Source organism: Vanacampus margaritifer, chromosome 2 (genome assembly GCF_051991255.1).
Source record: "Vanacampus margaritifer isolate UIUO_Vmar chromosome 2, RoL_Vmar_1.0, whole genome shotgun sequence".
Classification (NCBI taxonomy): domain Eukaryota; kingdom Metazoa; phylum Chordata; class Actinopteri; order Syngnathiformes; family Syngnathidae; genus Vanacampus; species Vanacampus margaritifer.
Genome location: NC_135433.1, coordinates 11,118,987 through 11,135,604, shown reverse-complemented (window position 1 = coordinate 11,135,604; position 16,618 = coordinate 11,118,987). Strand labels below are relative to the sequence as shown.

At 40.5% G+C, this 16,618-nt stretch overlaps 1 protein-coding gene across 1 annotated transcript in view; it reads right to left on the bottom strand.

The window, feature by feature from the left end:
- The window catches only part of cacng3b (calcium channel, voltage-dependent, gamma subunit 3b), a 34,075-nt gene extending 26,289 nt beyond the window's left edge, over positions 1-7,786 (bottom strand). Inside the window, exon 1 of the mRNA XM_077555623.1 lies at positions 6,811-7,786. Coding sequence (XP_077411749.1) covers positions 6,811-7,027 — 217 coding nt within the window. The 5' untranslated portion in view covers positions 7,028-7,786. The remainder of the gene's footprint in view (positions 1-6,810) is intronic.
- Between the last annotated feature and the right edge of the window lie 8,832 nt (positions 7,787-16,618).

Below are 16,618 nucleotides of genomic sequence, written 5' to 3'. Positions count from 1 at the left end.
CACCTGGTATCTTCCCTTCCCCGTGTGTTGACCAATCAGTGCCCTTAGCCACTTGCGTCTCATCCAGGTGTGTCTTGTTGTGTCAATCAGTGTGTGTATTGAGGCCCCGCCCACACGAAAGCCAGTTTCAATGTATTCTCACAAGTTTAAGTTTACCGTTTAAGCCGTTCGTCCGCACGATGGCGCGGTTTCTGAGCTTTATAACCGATCACTTTTGAAACCGGGCTCCAGAGTGGAAAGGTCAGTCTGTCAACAACAATGGCGGATAGCCGTGTCTTGGTCGTTTTGCGCAGCCTCCTTAGCTTGCTTATGCTTTTGCAGCAAAATATTTGGCTTCTTAATTCCCACGTTCAACAAGCGGTGTGTACTTGAATCACCCGCCATTGTCACTTCTCCTGTGTTCGTCTTTTTCATGTTGTTTTGTTTTGCCACTCCAGACGTGGCATATACATTACAGCCGTTTAACGTCCTCAGCGTCTTCTTTTTGACACATGCAAGTCTTGAAATGCTTCTGTGTGTACGAGATTTGTTTGAGGAACGAAGCCGGCTTTGCTTCCGTCTGGACGGGGCCTAAGTTAATCAATTTTCTGTAGTTACCGATGAATAATCAAAAAATGATCCTCTTTCATAAAAATACACTACAACAGTACATGTTGCTGTTTTATCTTGGTTAACTGGCCTGCTAGCTCCAGACACACACACACCTGGCCAGTGGCAGAAATAAGCGGTGACATTAGTTATTCTACTTAAGACCATTTACATCTACTTATACATATATATATATACATATATATATATATATATATATATATATATATATATATATATATATATATATATATACATGGTAGAACAACATAAGTATTTCAACTTGTAAGCCAAAGAATAAAAATGGGATTTAAGACCAAATGTAAAAATGGACAGTGAGGGGGCTTGTCTAATGAGCAGTGGGAGGTCATACCAGTGTATAAGTAACAGAAAAAGCTCCAAAGTAGACCATATGAACTTCCATATCTTCCTCCGCAGGTGGGAACTCCCTGGAGCTGCCGGTTCACAGCAAAAGGTCCAGTGCTGAACCACAGATTTGATTTGAGCACTTTTTCCAGACTTTATATAGCTTCACACTCTCCCAAGTTAAATCACCACTTAAAATAGCTCAACATTTCACACTGGGCGAGATGTTTAACTCACTATAAGCAGAGTTAGTAAGTAACATCTCAGACACACCCGTTATGCCTCACAATCAGTGTTAATTTTTTGACTCCCGCTTAAAAGTTCACCCTAACTAGGACTTGACCCCCAGCACAGCTGTGCTACCCACTGAGCCATCCAGTCACCACATCCCTTAGTCTTTGAAAATAATGTCAATGTGATCAATATGACATCAGTTATTCGACCAAACAGTGGTATGGCATCATTCATTTCACCACAAACAAGAAGCAAAAGTTTCTTTTGAGGACAATCAACTTGCTCAGGACACTTTTTTGAAGAGATCATGACGTCATGGGCCCAAACACCTTTCGTTTGAATGTCATTGTGTCCCAGTGATAAGCAAGGAGGAAAAGGAGGAGGAAAGGTGGAGTTAATCTAACACTCTGTAGAGTTAATCTAACTCTAGGTTAAATAACACCTACTCTAAACACCATTTAACTCAGAAAACGTTAACATTACTACTACTTGGGAGTGAAAATGAACGCCCACAATTTTAAGTCTGGAATTTTACCACTCCGTTTTTTGCTCACCTCAACCCAAATGAGAACTATCTTGACTTCATTTGTAAGTGGAGGAGAACAAATTCAATGTACTTTAACTGTCTTGTGTGAGGGGGGAGGGCGAGTCAAATGTGCTGCATTGGGTATGCATGACTGCTTTATACAGAAGACCCGTGCACGCAAAATGTTATACACCTCCCCTACTTTTTGTCTCCCACTTAGTCTGTCTCTGAAGCCACATGGACAGCACATCAGTCAGAGATGTCAATTTCCTGTCAAATTATGAGGCTGTTATGAACGATAAAACAGTGATGACCAGAGACCATGTGTTTGTACATGACTGAGCACATTCTCCCTCGCATGCCATTTTGCATGTGAGCCAGAGTTTGTGTGTGTATGCACACTGACATTGTGCTGACATTGTGTTAACTTTCTGTATTGCCCCCACTGCTCTGTTTATGTGATATCTTGGGAATATCCTTGAATTTGTCTATTTACTCATCCAATTACAAAAGTAAGAGTGTGTGTCTGTGCATCAGTGGATCCTCAGACCTGCACCATCTGGCCCTGTAATAGCCTCCTATGCCCCCCAGAATGAGATGGTTATGTTTGACTGCGCACAAAACATACACACATATTTTATCTAGAGGCAATGCAATGCTGACCTGCGCCAATGCAGAAAATTGTTAGAAGACAGCTCAAAGTCAAGTATTTGACAGGACATCACAATGTTCAAGTCATGGTGAAGGATTACATTTTTCATGTCGATTTGAGCAGCTTCTCTGCATATGAGGAGGAAAGTAGCTTTGAAAATAAAATATTTAACCCCTCAAACAGCAACTATTCTGAGAGGCTTTAATAGAAACTACAACAATGTATAATGCTATCAATGTCATCATTGTTTATGAGAGTCCGTTTCCATGGGCGTTACATGGACCTCCTATAGAATAAGTAATATGAACTCCTCCAATAACAGTATACAAAAGGCCTCCTGTTTATTTCTGCTTTGATTCCTGAAGGGGATCTACTGTAGCTTAAATGTTGCTGACTTTTTGAGTTAAGCTGTTTTACTTCTTACATTGCCTTGGTGACAAACTGCTTCTCAAGTGAGACTGAGGTGAGGTGAGGTGAAGTGAAGTTTGTAGCCTGCCCTCCCAAAGATTGCTAGTAAAAGCCATATTAAGCAGAGATATCACAGCACTCAAACACAGGATTTAGCACAGCGTTTGACATGCCATACAAGGTTATTCATTTTCAATTGCACTTGTCCTATTCAGGGACACAGGGAAGCTGGAGCTGATCCTCGCTGATTTAGGCGGCACAGAACACCCCGGGTGTATCCTGCCTCCGACCCTGCATCGCCTGTCAATCACTGGGCTGACACATTGCGATAGACCACCATAAGCCACAGAAAAATAGGGAGAACATGCAAATCATTCACAGGAAAGAACTAACCAATGAGGACCTCCTTGCTGTCAGACAACAGTGCTTACCACTCCTCATACACTAATACAAAATGATACCCTGGGTCATGACTATGTCAGCCATAAAACGGATTGAGCAGGTTTTTACCACAGCTGCTGTTGTGACAGGTTTCAGTGTTTCCACCTGTTGTCATCGATGGACTTGACCGCACATCTGTTTTGTTTATTCACCATGCTTGTTGGTTGTGTGCACATTGTCCACGTAAACACTTAAAAAAAATACATTTTGTTCATATTTAACAAAACTTTAGGTCACATATTTTATTAAGACTTTAAAGTCGAGTCCAACATTCAGTATTAAATCTTCTTCGATATCCCCTTTTCCCTCAATTTGCCACTATTATTGTTGTATATCAAGTATCAGATGTGACTGATTGGCTAAAATAACCACAGTTAGGGTTATAGTGCCATCTGTTGCTTTGGCATGCACTTGATAGCCTGTAAAAGCGTTTTCATTAGGAAGTTTTTTTTTTTTTTAACTGTAGACCTTTAATAAAACAACGATAAATAAAGACAGCAGATTATCTAGTCTAAAATAGCTGCAATTTCGACATTCTGTGTGTGAATGTGGCTGTCAAACAGATCTGCATGTTCTTGGTCAAGTACACACCAGGATTTTGCCTAAATATATAAGTCAATTGCACGTTTTTGTACCTGCAGCGACAACTAAACAAGGCTGGTATTTCTGTTCTGTGATAGCGGACACAGGCTGATTCATAGGATTATTGGATAGTCAAAAACACATGCACGCACGCACACCACTTGATGTAATGGGGCCGCTGATGTGTCTGAGAGTGGAAGACAAAAGATGATCACACAAATGATGGACACAGTGGAGAGGCAATTTGCACATATGCACACTCTAGTGGCCCAATTTTCGTTGCCAGTGCACGCATGTCCAGAGCAAAGCGCGGCCTACATGTGCGCATGGGTAAAGTTTTCTTTCTTTTGGTATTTTCGTAGCTGCACGCCTGCAGAACGCTGACTGGATTTCTGAAGCAGCTCCTCTCGTGGGGCAATTTTTTTTGTTGTTGTAGTCAACGCTAAGGTAATGATAATTGAGTTGACCTTGATTAATCGATCACATCACTGATAGTTCAGTCACGCTCTCCACTGTCCTCGGTTCCATTGGCTCCACCCCTCCAGTCCTTCATCCAATCACATTCATATACTCACTCATACGCACACATTCAGATACTTTCATTGCCTCGCAGACAGTTGGAACTTGCACATGTTGTTCATGCCAAAACACATGATTGGTGATTTGTCAACTTTAAGCTATAATCATTGCACAGAGGTAATTTGTCCTCTAACACACCTGCGCACACACACACACACACACACACACACACACACACACACACACACACACACACACACACACACATACGCGTAATTAAAAAAAACTCTAAGTCTGGTCACTGGTAAGTCATTAAAGATATATATATATATATTTTTTTATAATAGTGCTATGTTTTTTATTAGGGTTAGGGTTAACAAATTAAGGGAGAATAATTTAGAAAAATAATCTAATGGCAACTTTTTTCACTAAATATTGAGATTTATTAAGCAATAATTTTTTCAGGGTCCTCGTCCCATGTCTTTTTTAAAACAAACATGGGCATTGGGCAATAAGTTCATTTGTATAACAATATCAGATTTCTAATACATGTTGTTGTCTTATAGGTTGGGTTTATGCTAAAGAAAAAAAAAGGCAAATGAACCGCAAATTAATAGACATTTTGTTTATGTACTTCAATTGATTCAAAAAGTTGTTAATTTACTAAATTCATAATTTGTATTTTTTGTTTAGATTTAAATTTGGTTTTGTCTCATTTTCTTGCGGGTCATGTCTGTCTTGTTATGGTTTTGTGCAGAGTTTGTCACTTTCGTCTCTCATCTCTACCGTCGTTGACGGATCACCACATTTTTGGCGAGTGCGTTATACTGTTAAGCCTCAAACTGGACTGAGCATCGACTGAAGCAGGTTTTCGTCCGTCGATCCGGGTCAGTACCGGCGGTTCCGTGTTTGTTTGTTGTTTTTTATGCTTCACGTCATAAAGCACTTGCTAAAAGGTTGTGACGTCAATAGTCAGGTTTCCATCCAAATGTTTCGAAATGTTTATGCGAATTTTGTGAAAATGCGCAAAACGGACATGCGACTTATGCCCGTTTCCATCCGCTCTTCTTTTGCGAATATCCGCCGCGAGATGACGTTGCAGTGACGGAACTTTGTGACAATGGGGAGTTCCAGGTGGGAATGTTGGTTTTGAGGGACTGAACGGAAGTAGTTTGTCTTGTTGGCTTCCCTCCCGCATGTAAGTGAAGTGTGTCGTTACATTGAGAGCTGGTGTTAATAAAGCCATTTAAAATTGCATTCATGTTTTTTTTCTTTAATTAATTATTTAAAAAATTGTGTTTCTTCATCTCCCCAAACATATCATACTGTATCATCCGCCATTTATTATAACTACAAAGGTGCGTGATGTAGTATCGGTCAAAACGTGCGACGTGTATCCGGTCTTGTAGTCGCTTATTTGCAAAACCTGTTTCCATCAGCAAAATGCGCATTTTCTTTTTTCCGATACGCTTCAAAAACCACCCCCTCCAAGCGCAAAAACGTTTTGGAGAATTTTGGGCCTTTTTTCGAATTTCTGGCGTTTGCATTCTTTTTCGCAATTCTTGAAAATTTGAATAAAAATAGGCAGATGGAAACCCACCTATTGACAGACCGACAGAGAGATTAAAGTGCCCACCACTGGTTTTGTATCCACCTATTCTCATCAGCCCCCCAGCTCCCTTGTGTTACCAATCAGCTCCCTCAGCCACTTGTGTTGTGTCTAGGTGTTTGTCATTGTCTCCATAGTTTGCTTGTATTTAGCTCCTTCCTTCTGTTCAGTCTTTGTGAGATCATTTTTGCAACTGTTCTCTCGGTTGTCACGTTTCCATGTAAGTTTTACTGTTTCTTTGAATATGTTTTTTTTTTTACTTTAATTAATTTTGTTTATTGGTGTAAAGTACCTTGTTTTTCTTTTATGTTTTTGTAATTACATATATTTTTGTGAGCACACCTGCCTTGCTTCTCCTGCTTCCCTGCATTTGGATCCTCACTCCCAAACACAATCCTACCCTACCCTATGACAACTTCAGATAATTCAGATAAACAAGTGTGACATAAACATGAATCAGGAAGACATGACATCTGTGGCTTTATCACTTCCGCTTTTCATGTTTCATGAAACAATATGTACCGGTAACTGCACTGCACTTCTTAAACACTAAATTTATCTAGGCACTTAATGAAAGAACAAATCATACAGACGGGTGTTTTCCTTTCCCCCCAAAATTGCAGCCTTTACGTTTTGAAAATTAAATTCTACTCCACTATGATGTTGATTTGAATTCGATTAACTGTTTAGTCCTATCGAAAAATGTTTTTGGTGGTTTTTGGGAGTCTGGAACGGATTAATGGCATTTCTTCAAAGGGGGATAATTAGTTGATATATGAGTAAACTGTGATACGGGCTTAGTCACTGCTGTAGCTGATGCGTTGCGAGTGGAAGACAAACGATGAACGCGCGCACGCGTACAGGTCATCCAGACTGGTCACGTACCTTCCAGACAGCAGGTCCGCCAGAGGCCGGAGTGCGTCATCACCTCCTCGTTCTTGCGGCTCGTGTCGTTGTCGCCGCTACTTTTCACGCGGCAGACCCCACGCGAGTACAACCAGTAGTCTGTCCCCACTGCGATGGTCATGAGGCTGAAGGCGGCGAACGCGCCCACCGTCGTCACGAGCATCTGGACGCCGCGGTCACACATCAGCATCTTCATATAGGCGACTCTTGTTTGGGCTTAATCTGTGTTCACCTCCTCTCTTATGGGCTCCCCCTCCGCTATTTCCACGCGAGATTTGGGGAGGGGGTAAATTTAACAAACAGGCTCCTGGGATGACATGTCGACGAGGTTTGCTGTCCCGTGAGGCTGGTGGCAAAGGGCGGGAAGGTGGCGCATCAAAACACCACGCACACATACACACCGGAGCTTTTAACGACCACCGGTAGTCCTCGACTAGCCCACACTGTCCTCACTCAGCCCAAAAGACGACACATTGTCCGCCTTCTTCAGTCATTTATTTCCTTTCGCCTACAGTTAGCAACTCAGCTAGCAGCCGGCACAGCGAGCATCTTCACCTTTTTTCCCCCCCTCTCCTCTAAACGACAACTCACCGCTGTAAATGTGGAACACGTCGTATAGCACCAAATTTCAAGGTTTTCCCCCCTTCCCAACACACGAAGCCCACACGTCAGCTACTGTGAGAGCGCACCGAGTTTTGTCGTATTTTCCTCTCCAGCTGTTGACACGCTGACATGTTCTCCCTCGAAATCCACATTAGAGGCTCGTCCACTCTTGATCTTGACACACAGCGGCTGTTTTACATTAAAGAGGCACCAAAATGGAGACGTCTTCACGGTGGGCACACTGGTGCAGTATTCCCGCCGTAGAACAGATCCTCGCTCTCGTCAACAAACGTGCCTGTTGGTACAAATAGAGGGGCGAAAAATAACAGTGACAGCCTTCGCCTCCTCCTAGTACTCGTCCTCCTCTTCCTCCTCCTCCCCCTCCTCCCCTTGGTCCAACCAACGCAAACTAAAACTAACCGCGCGTCTCCTCAAAGTCCGCCTGGGGCCACGCCATTCGCTCCTGATTGGTCAAGTGGGGGGAAAGTGTCGTTTAGTAGCCAATTGCGTGCGAGTTCTGCTCATCATCCCGCCCACCATTGCAAGACTATAAAACCCACGAGGGGGAGCTTGTGTCAATGAGGAGAAGGAACACTCAGTTTGACTGAAAACAGGCCACTTGTATGATGGTGTGTGCGCGCGGGTGCGTTTTTTTTGAGCCACCATAGAAGATTTCTAGACAAAAGGTTATTAGAATGTTTTCGTCAGAAAGCAGCAAAGTGCAAATTTGACGCTCGTGCCGCGCCCCTAGCCGGCGGCGCCAGATTCTGCCGCATGCGTCTGGATAGCTGTCCGTGGTACTGAATGTGGGAGTTCGCGCCTCTGTTCTTACCAGTACCAGGAGGGCGAGTACGAATAAGGAACAGGAGAGAGAGGGAGAGCGAGAAGCAAGTGATGCATGAAGAATAGCACCCGGGAGAGAAGCAGAAACGCCACTTAAAGAGCCACGGACCGTTTTTAATGATTCCACTCCTGCACGGCCTCTACACAAGGCGGTGTGAGCTTCACAGTTCAGTTAACATAGTCAGTGTTATTGTGTGTGTATGCCACAAGCAGTCTAAAAGAACAGATATGACTATCTCAACCTCCAATGCATAAACACACACATACATAATAAAATACATTTAAATAACAAACAAACAAAACTAGATAGTCTTTTGTAGTTACAGTGGAAACTCAGAGGTTGGTGTGTCCTGAAATTATACAATTCAGAACTCTTGTTTTGTTCCACTTATGCTGTTCAGGGTGACAGACGATCCGAAGCTTATTCCAGATGACTTAGACTACACCATGAACCATTCACACTCACACAGTCACTGAGTCGGATTTGAGCCCACAATGCCGGCATGGAAGTCAAGCGTAATGACAAATACTCAAGACATCATCATGTCAAACAAGAACTCAGTTAAGCAGACCATCAAATGATTAACTTTTGAGCTCCTCCATCCCTCGCTGTGGTTTTTGCTTTTTCTTTGACCTCTAACAACAACAAAAATAATGAGCTCATTGCGTGAGCGCTCAGTTCAGCACGCACCTAGCGTGACTTTTTAAAAATGAAATAAAATAAAAATGTATTCCAGAAGTAGCAGGGATATTACTATGGAAAGCCATTTGAGCATGTAGTAAATTTAAGTTTAAGCGCCACGTAGCATTCTTTTGTCCTCACTCGGAAGACAATTCAACATGCTACGACAAGGCCGTATTGTTACATGTTACTATTGAGGAAAACTTTGCACCAGCTGACATGCAGACTAGTACTAATAGTGAAGTGCTAGATGTTAACTAGTAGAATTTAAGAATGTCACTAAAGTACTAGAAGGCAGTACACAGTTGTCATCTTTTTCACAGTTTAGCCCCAATAGTAACATGGAGCTGTTATGTTACCATTGTGCAAGCAGGAAACTCCTTGTAACTGGACACATTCAAAACAAAGTGAAACTCAATGTAATCCTAATATATCACAAGCCAGTAGTGAAAAAACAAAAGCACATTAAAAATAGTTTTAAAAAAACTGCACAAAAATACTAAGTCAAAAATGTTAGACAGAAAGCAATATTAGACAAAAATGAGAAAAAATACAAAAACAGACAAAAATGATCAACTATAAAAAATATTAACTAAAATACCCCCAAAATAAACACAATATTAGCTGAAAAATAAACAGTACAGAAGAATACAGAACATTTTAGAGAAAAACAGACACATTTCCAACATGTTCAAAATTTGATGGCGACAAGAGAAATGGTTTGCAAGTATAGAGAGGATTTGAAGGAGTGTTGCAAGTGTCTTTGCAATATTTTGCAACACTGAGGAAGCCTGCCAAAAAAGCAACACTCAGTACGCGTGCGCACCCTCGCAAGCCTGCGCCGCTCAGGTGGTACGGGCTTTAGCGAACTAGTAGCCAGTGGCTAACAGCCAATACGGTGCAGACATACTTTCAAAAACAATGGCGGCATCTTTTCCAAGCATCACTTACATTAGAAACACATTATGAATTAATACATGGCACAAACAAATAATTCTTTTACACACCTTTTCATTCGGCGTAGTTGTCGTCTCGACTTGAGCAGCATGAAAAGAGAATAAAATTGGCAGAAAAAGTGCTGCCTCGTCAGACATTCATCGTGGAAGCCCCCCCCTACCCTTCTTGCAAAAAACATAAGTGTTTATATCATCCCCGCTTAGCATGATCATTACACTGTACATTTAATTCAATATTAGAAATTATTAACTCTTTGACTGCCAAAAACGTTAAATAACGTTTAGTAAAATCCTACGGAGGAGCACCAAAAACGTTAAAAGACGTTCACCAAGTTTTTTTGGAAACGGGTGGAGGAAAGCCTTGGCCAGCTGTGCTGAAAGTATCAAGCAGATCTAGTTAGTATAATGCCTATTTTTGGCCCCTAGATGGCAGCGATGACTCTCTTTGCACAAGATTGGGTAGGCGTCAGTAGAAGACGTGAGGCGGAGCTAGAGTGTTGAGGGGACAATGGCTGAGGAAGCCATAATGGCGACCGGTTGCAAGAAGCTCACGCTTGAGCATTTTTTTCAAAGACGAAAAGCATCGACCAATGCTAAAGAGCATATTGATGACGACGATGATGATGATGGTGACTCCGAGGTTGATGCCGAAGTTGGAAGCGTTGACGGCGAAGTTGGAAGCGTTGACGCGGCGGCTATGATCACATCATACAGCCTCACCGGCTAGCGATGCTAACGCCGGAAAACGCGGAGCACAACCGAGCACTTCTGCTCAGGCGGACGTTCAATCGGACGACGAAGAGTGCCCCGAGTCCAATGCATATTCATCGGAGGAGTGGGTACAGTCTGATCGCGGAGAAGACACTGGTTATGGACTACGATGCCACCATGAATGGAGCGGATAAGATGGATCAACCACCCGGTATGGGAAGTGAAGGACAATGAGGAAGCCAGACGTAACACCACCGTAACGTCACCGTATCATGATCCTGAGAGTAGACTTGATGGCAACATGGCCAAACACACACTGCAGTATATACTTGCTATTCCCCGGAAAAAAAGCCAGCAAAAAAGTGTAGCGTCTGCAATCACATTGAAACTAGTCTGTTGTGCAAATCCTGCTGCGTCTCCTTGCACGCAGGGGAGTGTTACAAAAAGAAAAACTGTATTTGAAACATCCGCACAATTGTAAATAGTACCACGGTTGCACACATTTGTAAATAGTTTGCCAAATTGTTTTGTCAAATTGTTACACTGTTGAATGTAAATAAACATATTTTGCTATCAAAAAACACTTTTTTATTGTTGGTGGTAGTGTTTTACAGAAGTAAAGCACTGTTTAGGTGTTTGTGGCATCATTCATGGAAAAAAAAGGTGTCAAATTCACTAGAGTGCATGAAATAATATCGTTTCACAAAAAGCTTGATTTCTCCGCTTTTTGTTTCAAAACAGAGCATTTGGGTGAAACTAACCATTTTCTATTGTTGATTACTGAAAAACGGAATAAGGTAGAAACAAACTTTCTTTTTCTGATGAAAGATGAGAGTTCAATCTTTCATTTGGTAGTATGTGTGTTTCCATAGCCCAAACACAAAATTTTCTGTGGACCTTGAAAGATCAGTCAAAATGCTTAAATCGGCTGGCACTGACGGCATCCCTTTTCTGAAAACGTCTGGCAGTCAAAGAGTTAATATGGTTTAGTAATGTAAGCATTTTTTTGCAAAAACATTTAAGAATAATTTATGCTAACTTTAATGTTAAATTACAAACAAAATCCGGGTTTTTTATTTTATTACATGACAAATTCCAATTTACTTTTTTTTTTTTAAACATAATTTTAACACAAACCTACCAAATAAAACTTATGTGATACATACTTATTAGTGTAATAAAGCCTATTTATTTTAAATGCATAATCCTCAGATTTATGTATTTAGTATTAATAAAGTATAATTACTCCAATTAAGTAATAATGAGCGTATTTATTTAAAATACATAAAGTATATTGTTTGAATTGCATAGTAATCAGGTTAACTATACAAAATGAATAGCATATAGTTGTTCGAATGAAATTTTATTTATCTTATGTAATACACCGAATTATTCAATACATGACCTTTATGTAATTATTTTCCATTCAGTACAAATGAACAATTAGATCACCTTGTTGATTTAACAGATTTATTATAATTCACATTTGTCTTGGGATAGCCACTAACCTTTAAATAACAGTAAAATAAAGTTGAATTTTCAATTGTAAAAAAAAATAATTTGCATACAAAACATGACATTAGGCAATAAAAAAGAAACAAGTTCAATAAATGACTCAAAAATGTCTTCCAGCTTGTAAATGTGCAAGGACAGTCATGAGAAATACACAGATACTGGCCTGTTAGGCTATGGTGAAAATGTCTCAGCCTAAAATGTTTTAAAAGCTCATACCTTGTAGATAACAAACTGTCACACAAATTGCAAGGCCACATTCACAACACCTGTGAATGAAGACAAAGAACAACAAATCAAATTGGTTATTTGTTGGATGAGATGCTGTTAGGGTTTAACAGCTTTCATGTTACAAAAAAATGCATTTAAAAAAGCCAGATCCTTTTCAAACATTTTAGCTTGATATTGTGAACTATTTTAACATCACATGAACTGTAATTCATATGAATTCATTGTTGATATGAACTACATTTAAACTGTGCAACAGTTTGATGTGTACATCTTTTGACTTACAAAATACTTACAAAATCTATGTTGCAACAAGGAGGTGAGAACACAGAACCTGAGGAGAACAAGAAAAATACACCAAGAGTTAGATAAGGTATTTAGGGGGGTGTATAAGTGCGAATTAAACTCATTAACATATAACACTGTTTTAAACTCCAGGCCAGTATTTAATAGTACTCTATAAAGCCCGTATCTCACTGAGCAGCGCAGGCTTGAGAGGGTTCACGCATGTAATGTTTCAGAGCCTAACTTGTTTCAAAATGAATAGGCTAATTATTGTGGACAAGGGGGATGAAATAACTACTGATGTTACTAGTAGCCATCTTATGATGATAACGGACTCCGAAGGGTTAAGTTAGTCCATTATCAAGCTGTATTACCAAGCTAGCCAAAATGCTAACTTGTTAGCTATGACTCTAGTGAGCGCCTCTATTGTGAAGTAGCGAGCCTGTTAACTATAACGCTCGCGGGTATTGTGAAATAGTTATCTTTTTATACCCAACAAGATAGCTCACGCGAGCGAGCGTGGAAATTGTGAAATAGCCAGCTTATTAGCTATGCTACCGAGAGCGCCGCATGTCCACGACGTGACCAAGATAAAACTGCTTAAAATAATCTCGAGCTACGTCAATTTGATCATAAATGAATTGATATTGATGTGATGTTGTGTGGACACATTTGGGAGTAATTATACATGGATTGTCTCGGATTACTTACCAACATGTATGACTGCGTCTACCCACAAGTGCCTGAAGAAGAGTAGTGTAGGAATCTTCTTCTTCTTCTTTAATTTCCGGCAGACTGCGCACTAAATTGTTTCCGGTTTCCTCATTTCACTTCTCATAACTCTTATGAAAACCAATCACATTCATTTTAAACAACACAATCTTGTTTGTTTTACCACTTTGATTATTTAAACTATATTAGTAAATATTAACTAATTACATTTAATAAATGTTAGAATTGATTAAATTATGCAGATTGTATGTAATTTTAATGCTTTTTAATAAAATAAAATAGATTTAAATACATAAAATGTACGTCTGGCATTGATCATTTCTGTGAGTGCTGCGACACAAATCAGTTTCGCATTGTGCCAATCTACATCATTCATGATAACATGTTAACATTTGACAGTTTTAAATGTTAATATTTAGGAGTGGTTAAAAAATCGAACTACGGAAGTTAAGAATGTTAAAATGACACTTAAAACATTGGCTGGAACAAAACAGATCATTTCTGTCCCCATTAAGTAAAATGGGTAAAAATGTTTCCAAATCTGAATAAATGGCTGGTCATCCAACCTGAAAATGACTATTCCACTGTGCTGACATTGATAATGGATGCCCATAAATCTCTATCGACCATTATTGTATGTGTATAAAGACACCCATAAAAGACAAAAGTGATATTATTTCAACAGATCACTCAAAATGCAGAGACTTTGCCCCATCTTTGGCCGCAGCAGACCGGAGTCTTTGTTCACTTTCCGATTATACACACATGCTATGTGCCAAACTGACTCAATGTTTTAGCGCTCCAACTAACGGACTGTCTGGTGCACTAACTTCCAGATGATGCTCTGACTGACAGCAGCTGTCACAGTGAGGAGGAAAGCGAGGAATTTAAAGGATCAAAAACACGGAGGAGGGAGGGAAAGTGAAAAGAAAGGGATTACAGATACATAAACGCAGGAGCAGATCAACAAGAGAGAGAGCAGTGACAGGTCCTATCCTATCCCCCTTTGCCGTGTGGACGTGCGTGCGTGTGTGCGCATGCACGCACGAGGCCCTCGCTGCCCGCGTTATCTCACAAGGAGACTCATTAACATAGAAATGACTTCAGGAAGAGAAGCATGGCGTCCCACCTCGAGTGAGAGACAGGCGGGTGGGATGTTGAAGGAGTGACAGTGAGGGGAGAGAGGCAGGCAAAAAGTGAGGGAGGAAGATGTGAGAGCGATTCAGGAAGGACGGAGGGAATAGGAGTGCATAAGGCGGAAAAAGGGAGAGAGGGACGGGGCCGATAAGAGGTGGACTGAAGGAAGGAGAGTAAGGATGAATAAGGGAGGAAGTTGGCAGAAGGAATGACGGAGGGCTGTAGGAGAGGAGGACATGGCGGAAGTGAAGATAGAACAGAAATGTTTCATGTATGGTGACAAACCTTATAAAGAAATCACATTATTTATAGCAATGGACTTAGCTTTGTGTACTCCAGTTTCCTCCCAGCGACCAATCATGGCTCAATTTGCTGACCAAACCCAGAAAACAGGTGAGCCGTGATTGGTCGTTACCTATTCCCTCAGCACGCGAGATGTCATCTTCAGTTGACAGCAAGTGGAAAAATGTGTTTTTAAAGACATTAATTGTACATGGAAAACAATTAAGTTATCAAATTAATTCTGGACAAAATATTAACCCTTGACTGCTGAAACTGGCTAAATTAGTCAAGTATGTCAAGTATCCATTTAAAAAAAAAAACAGCTAAATTGATGCGACAAGAGTTAAGGTAATTAAAATAATTATTGCTCTTTTTTAATTACTATAATTAAAATGAATTATACTGTATAGTGATTAGGGCACCCTTGTGAGGACAAGCGGTTAAGAAAATGGATGGATGATTAGGGCTGTCAATGTTAAAGCGTTAACCCATTGATTAATCACAAAAAATTATCGCATTAAAGTTGTATTAACGCAGATTAATCACACTATTAATTTTGACCACAGATGATCCTTTAGCTTGACAGCGGATGGTTACGTTTAAGGTAGCGCAGGTCGTGTTTTAGCAATAAACAAAAGTACATGCATTAAAGTAAAGCATTTAATAAATGTTTGCGTCTGACATTCCGAATATTTGTTCTAGTCAAAAATATTGGGGTCATTTCCCCCCCCCCCCAATTTCAATTATGCAAGTAATTAACTGATTAGAAAAAGAGGACGATGTGGATGAGGACTGCGCAGTGGATCAAAAATGCGGTAGACATTCTCATAACATTAAATGTAGAAAAAATTAACACATAACTGGTGCTCTTCAAATATTTTTTTTTTGATAAAAAGCGTAGTGATTAATTGCGATTAATCAAAAATAATACAATTAATCATTTGACAGCTCTAATAATTAGACAAATCAATTAAAAATAAATAATACATGAATAAATAAATAAATGAATACATTTTACTTAACTAATTTAGGAAAACTGATGAATGATGACTAATGACTATATTATGTGAAACATTTGTTGGGGCAATTGTCACAGAAACAGTGTGCTTCAAAACAGTTAATTTTGATGTGTGTGACTATTCAGTCCGCAGTCACTCCAGCATAGTTGCAACATGGAGGCATCATGTCTAAACCAACATTGACACAGTCTCCCATCCTTCTTGCTCGCCCGGTTCTTGAAGAGAGTAGAACTGCAGGCTTGGTGCTCAGTGAGCTGGAACCTTCTCACGCCTCAGGCCAGCGCTCTGAGGCTGTGAGGAGGAGGAGGAAGATGAGATGAAGAAGCACTCTAGTAAACCTCAGAGAAACCAGACAGTGAACCGCATGCAGCACCAAGATAACTGAAAACACCAACCCTGCAAGGAGACAATAAAGTAGACTCCAATTTGGGTGCTGTTGTGCATCTGTAACTTGTTAATTGCAGTGTATACTTGCATACTGTTGCTTGTGCAGGGAGAAATAATGTGTGTGCACTCAGCCCTGTGTTGTTGTGTGTGCTATACCAGATGGGGATAACTCCAGGGCAAAGAGAGGACATATGGTGATGTGTGGCATGATTCTGGCGTGAAGCTAATATGTCAGAGCTGTGATTTATGGCGTTCATGGCCAGAGACACGGCCTGAGGAAACCATGTGTACGTGTGCATGTGATGGGGGAGTATCATCTCATCAGTCGAGACTTAAATCGAACATTTCCTTCCAGAGCATTATTACTTTTTTGCTACTGCTCTTGGATCTCATTAGGTTATGTGATGTAC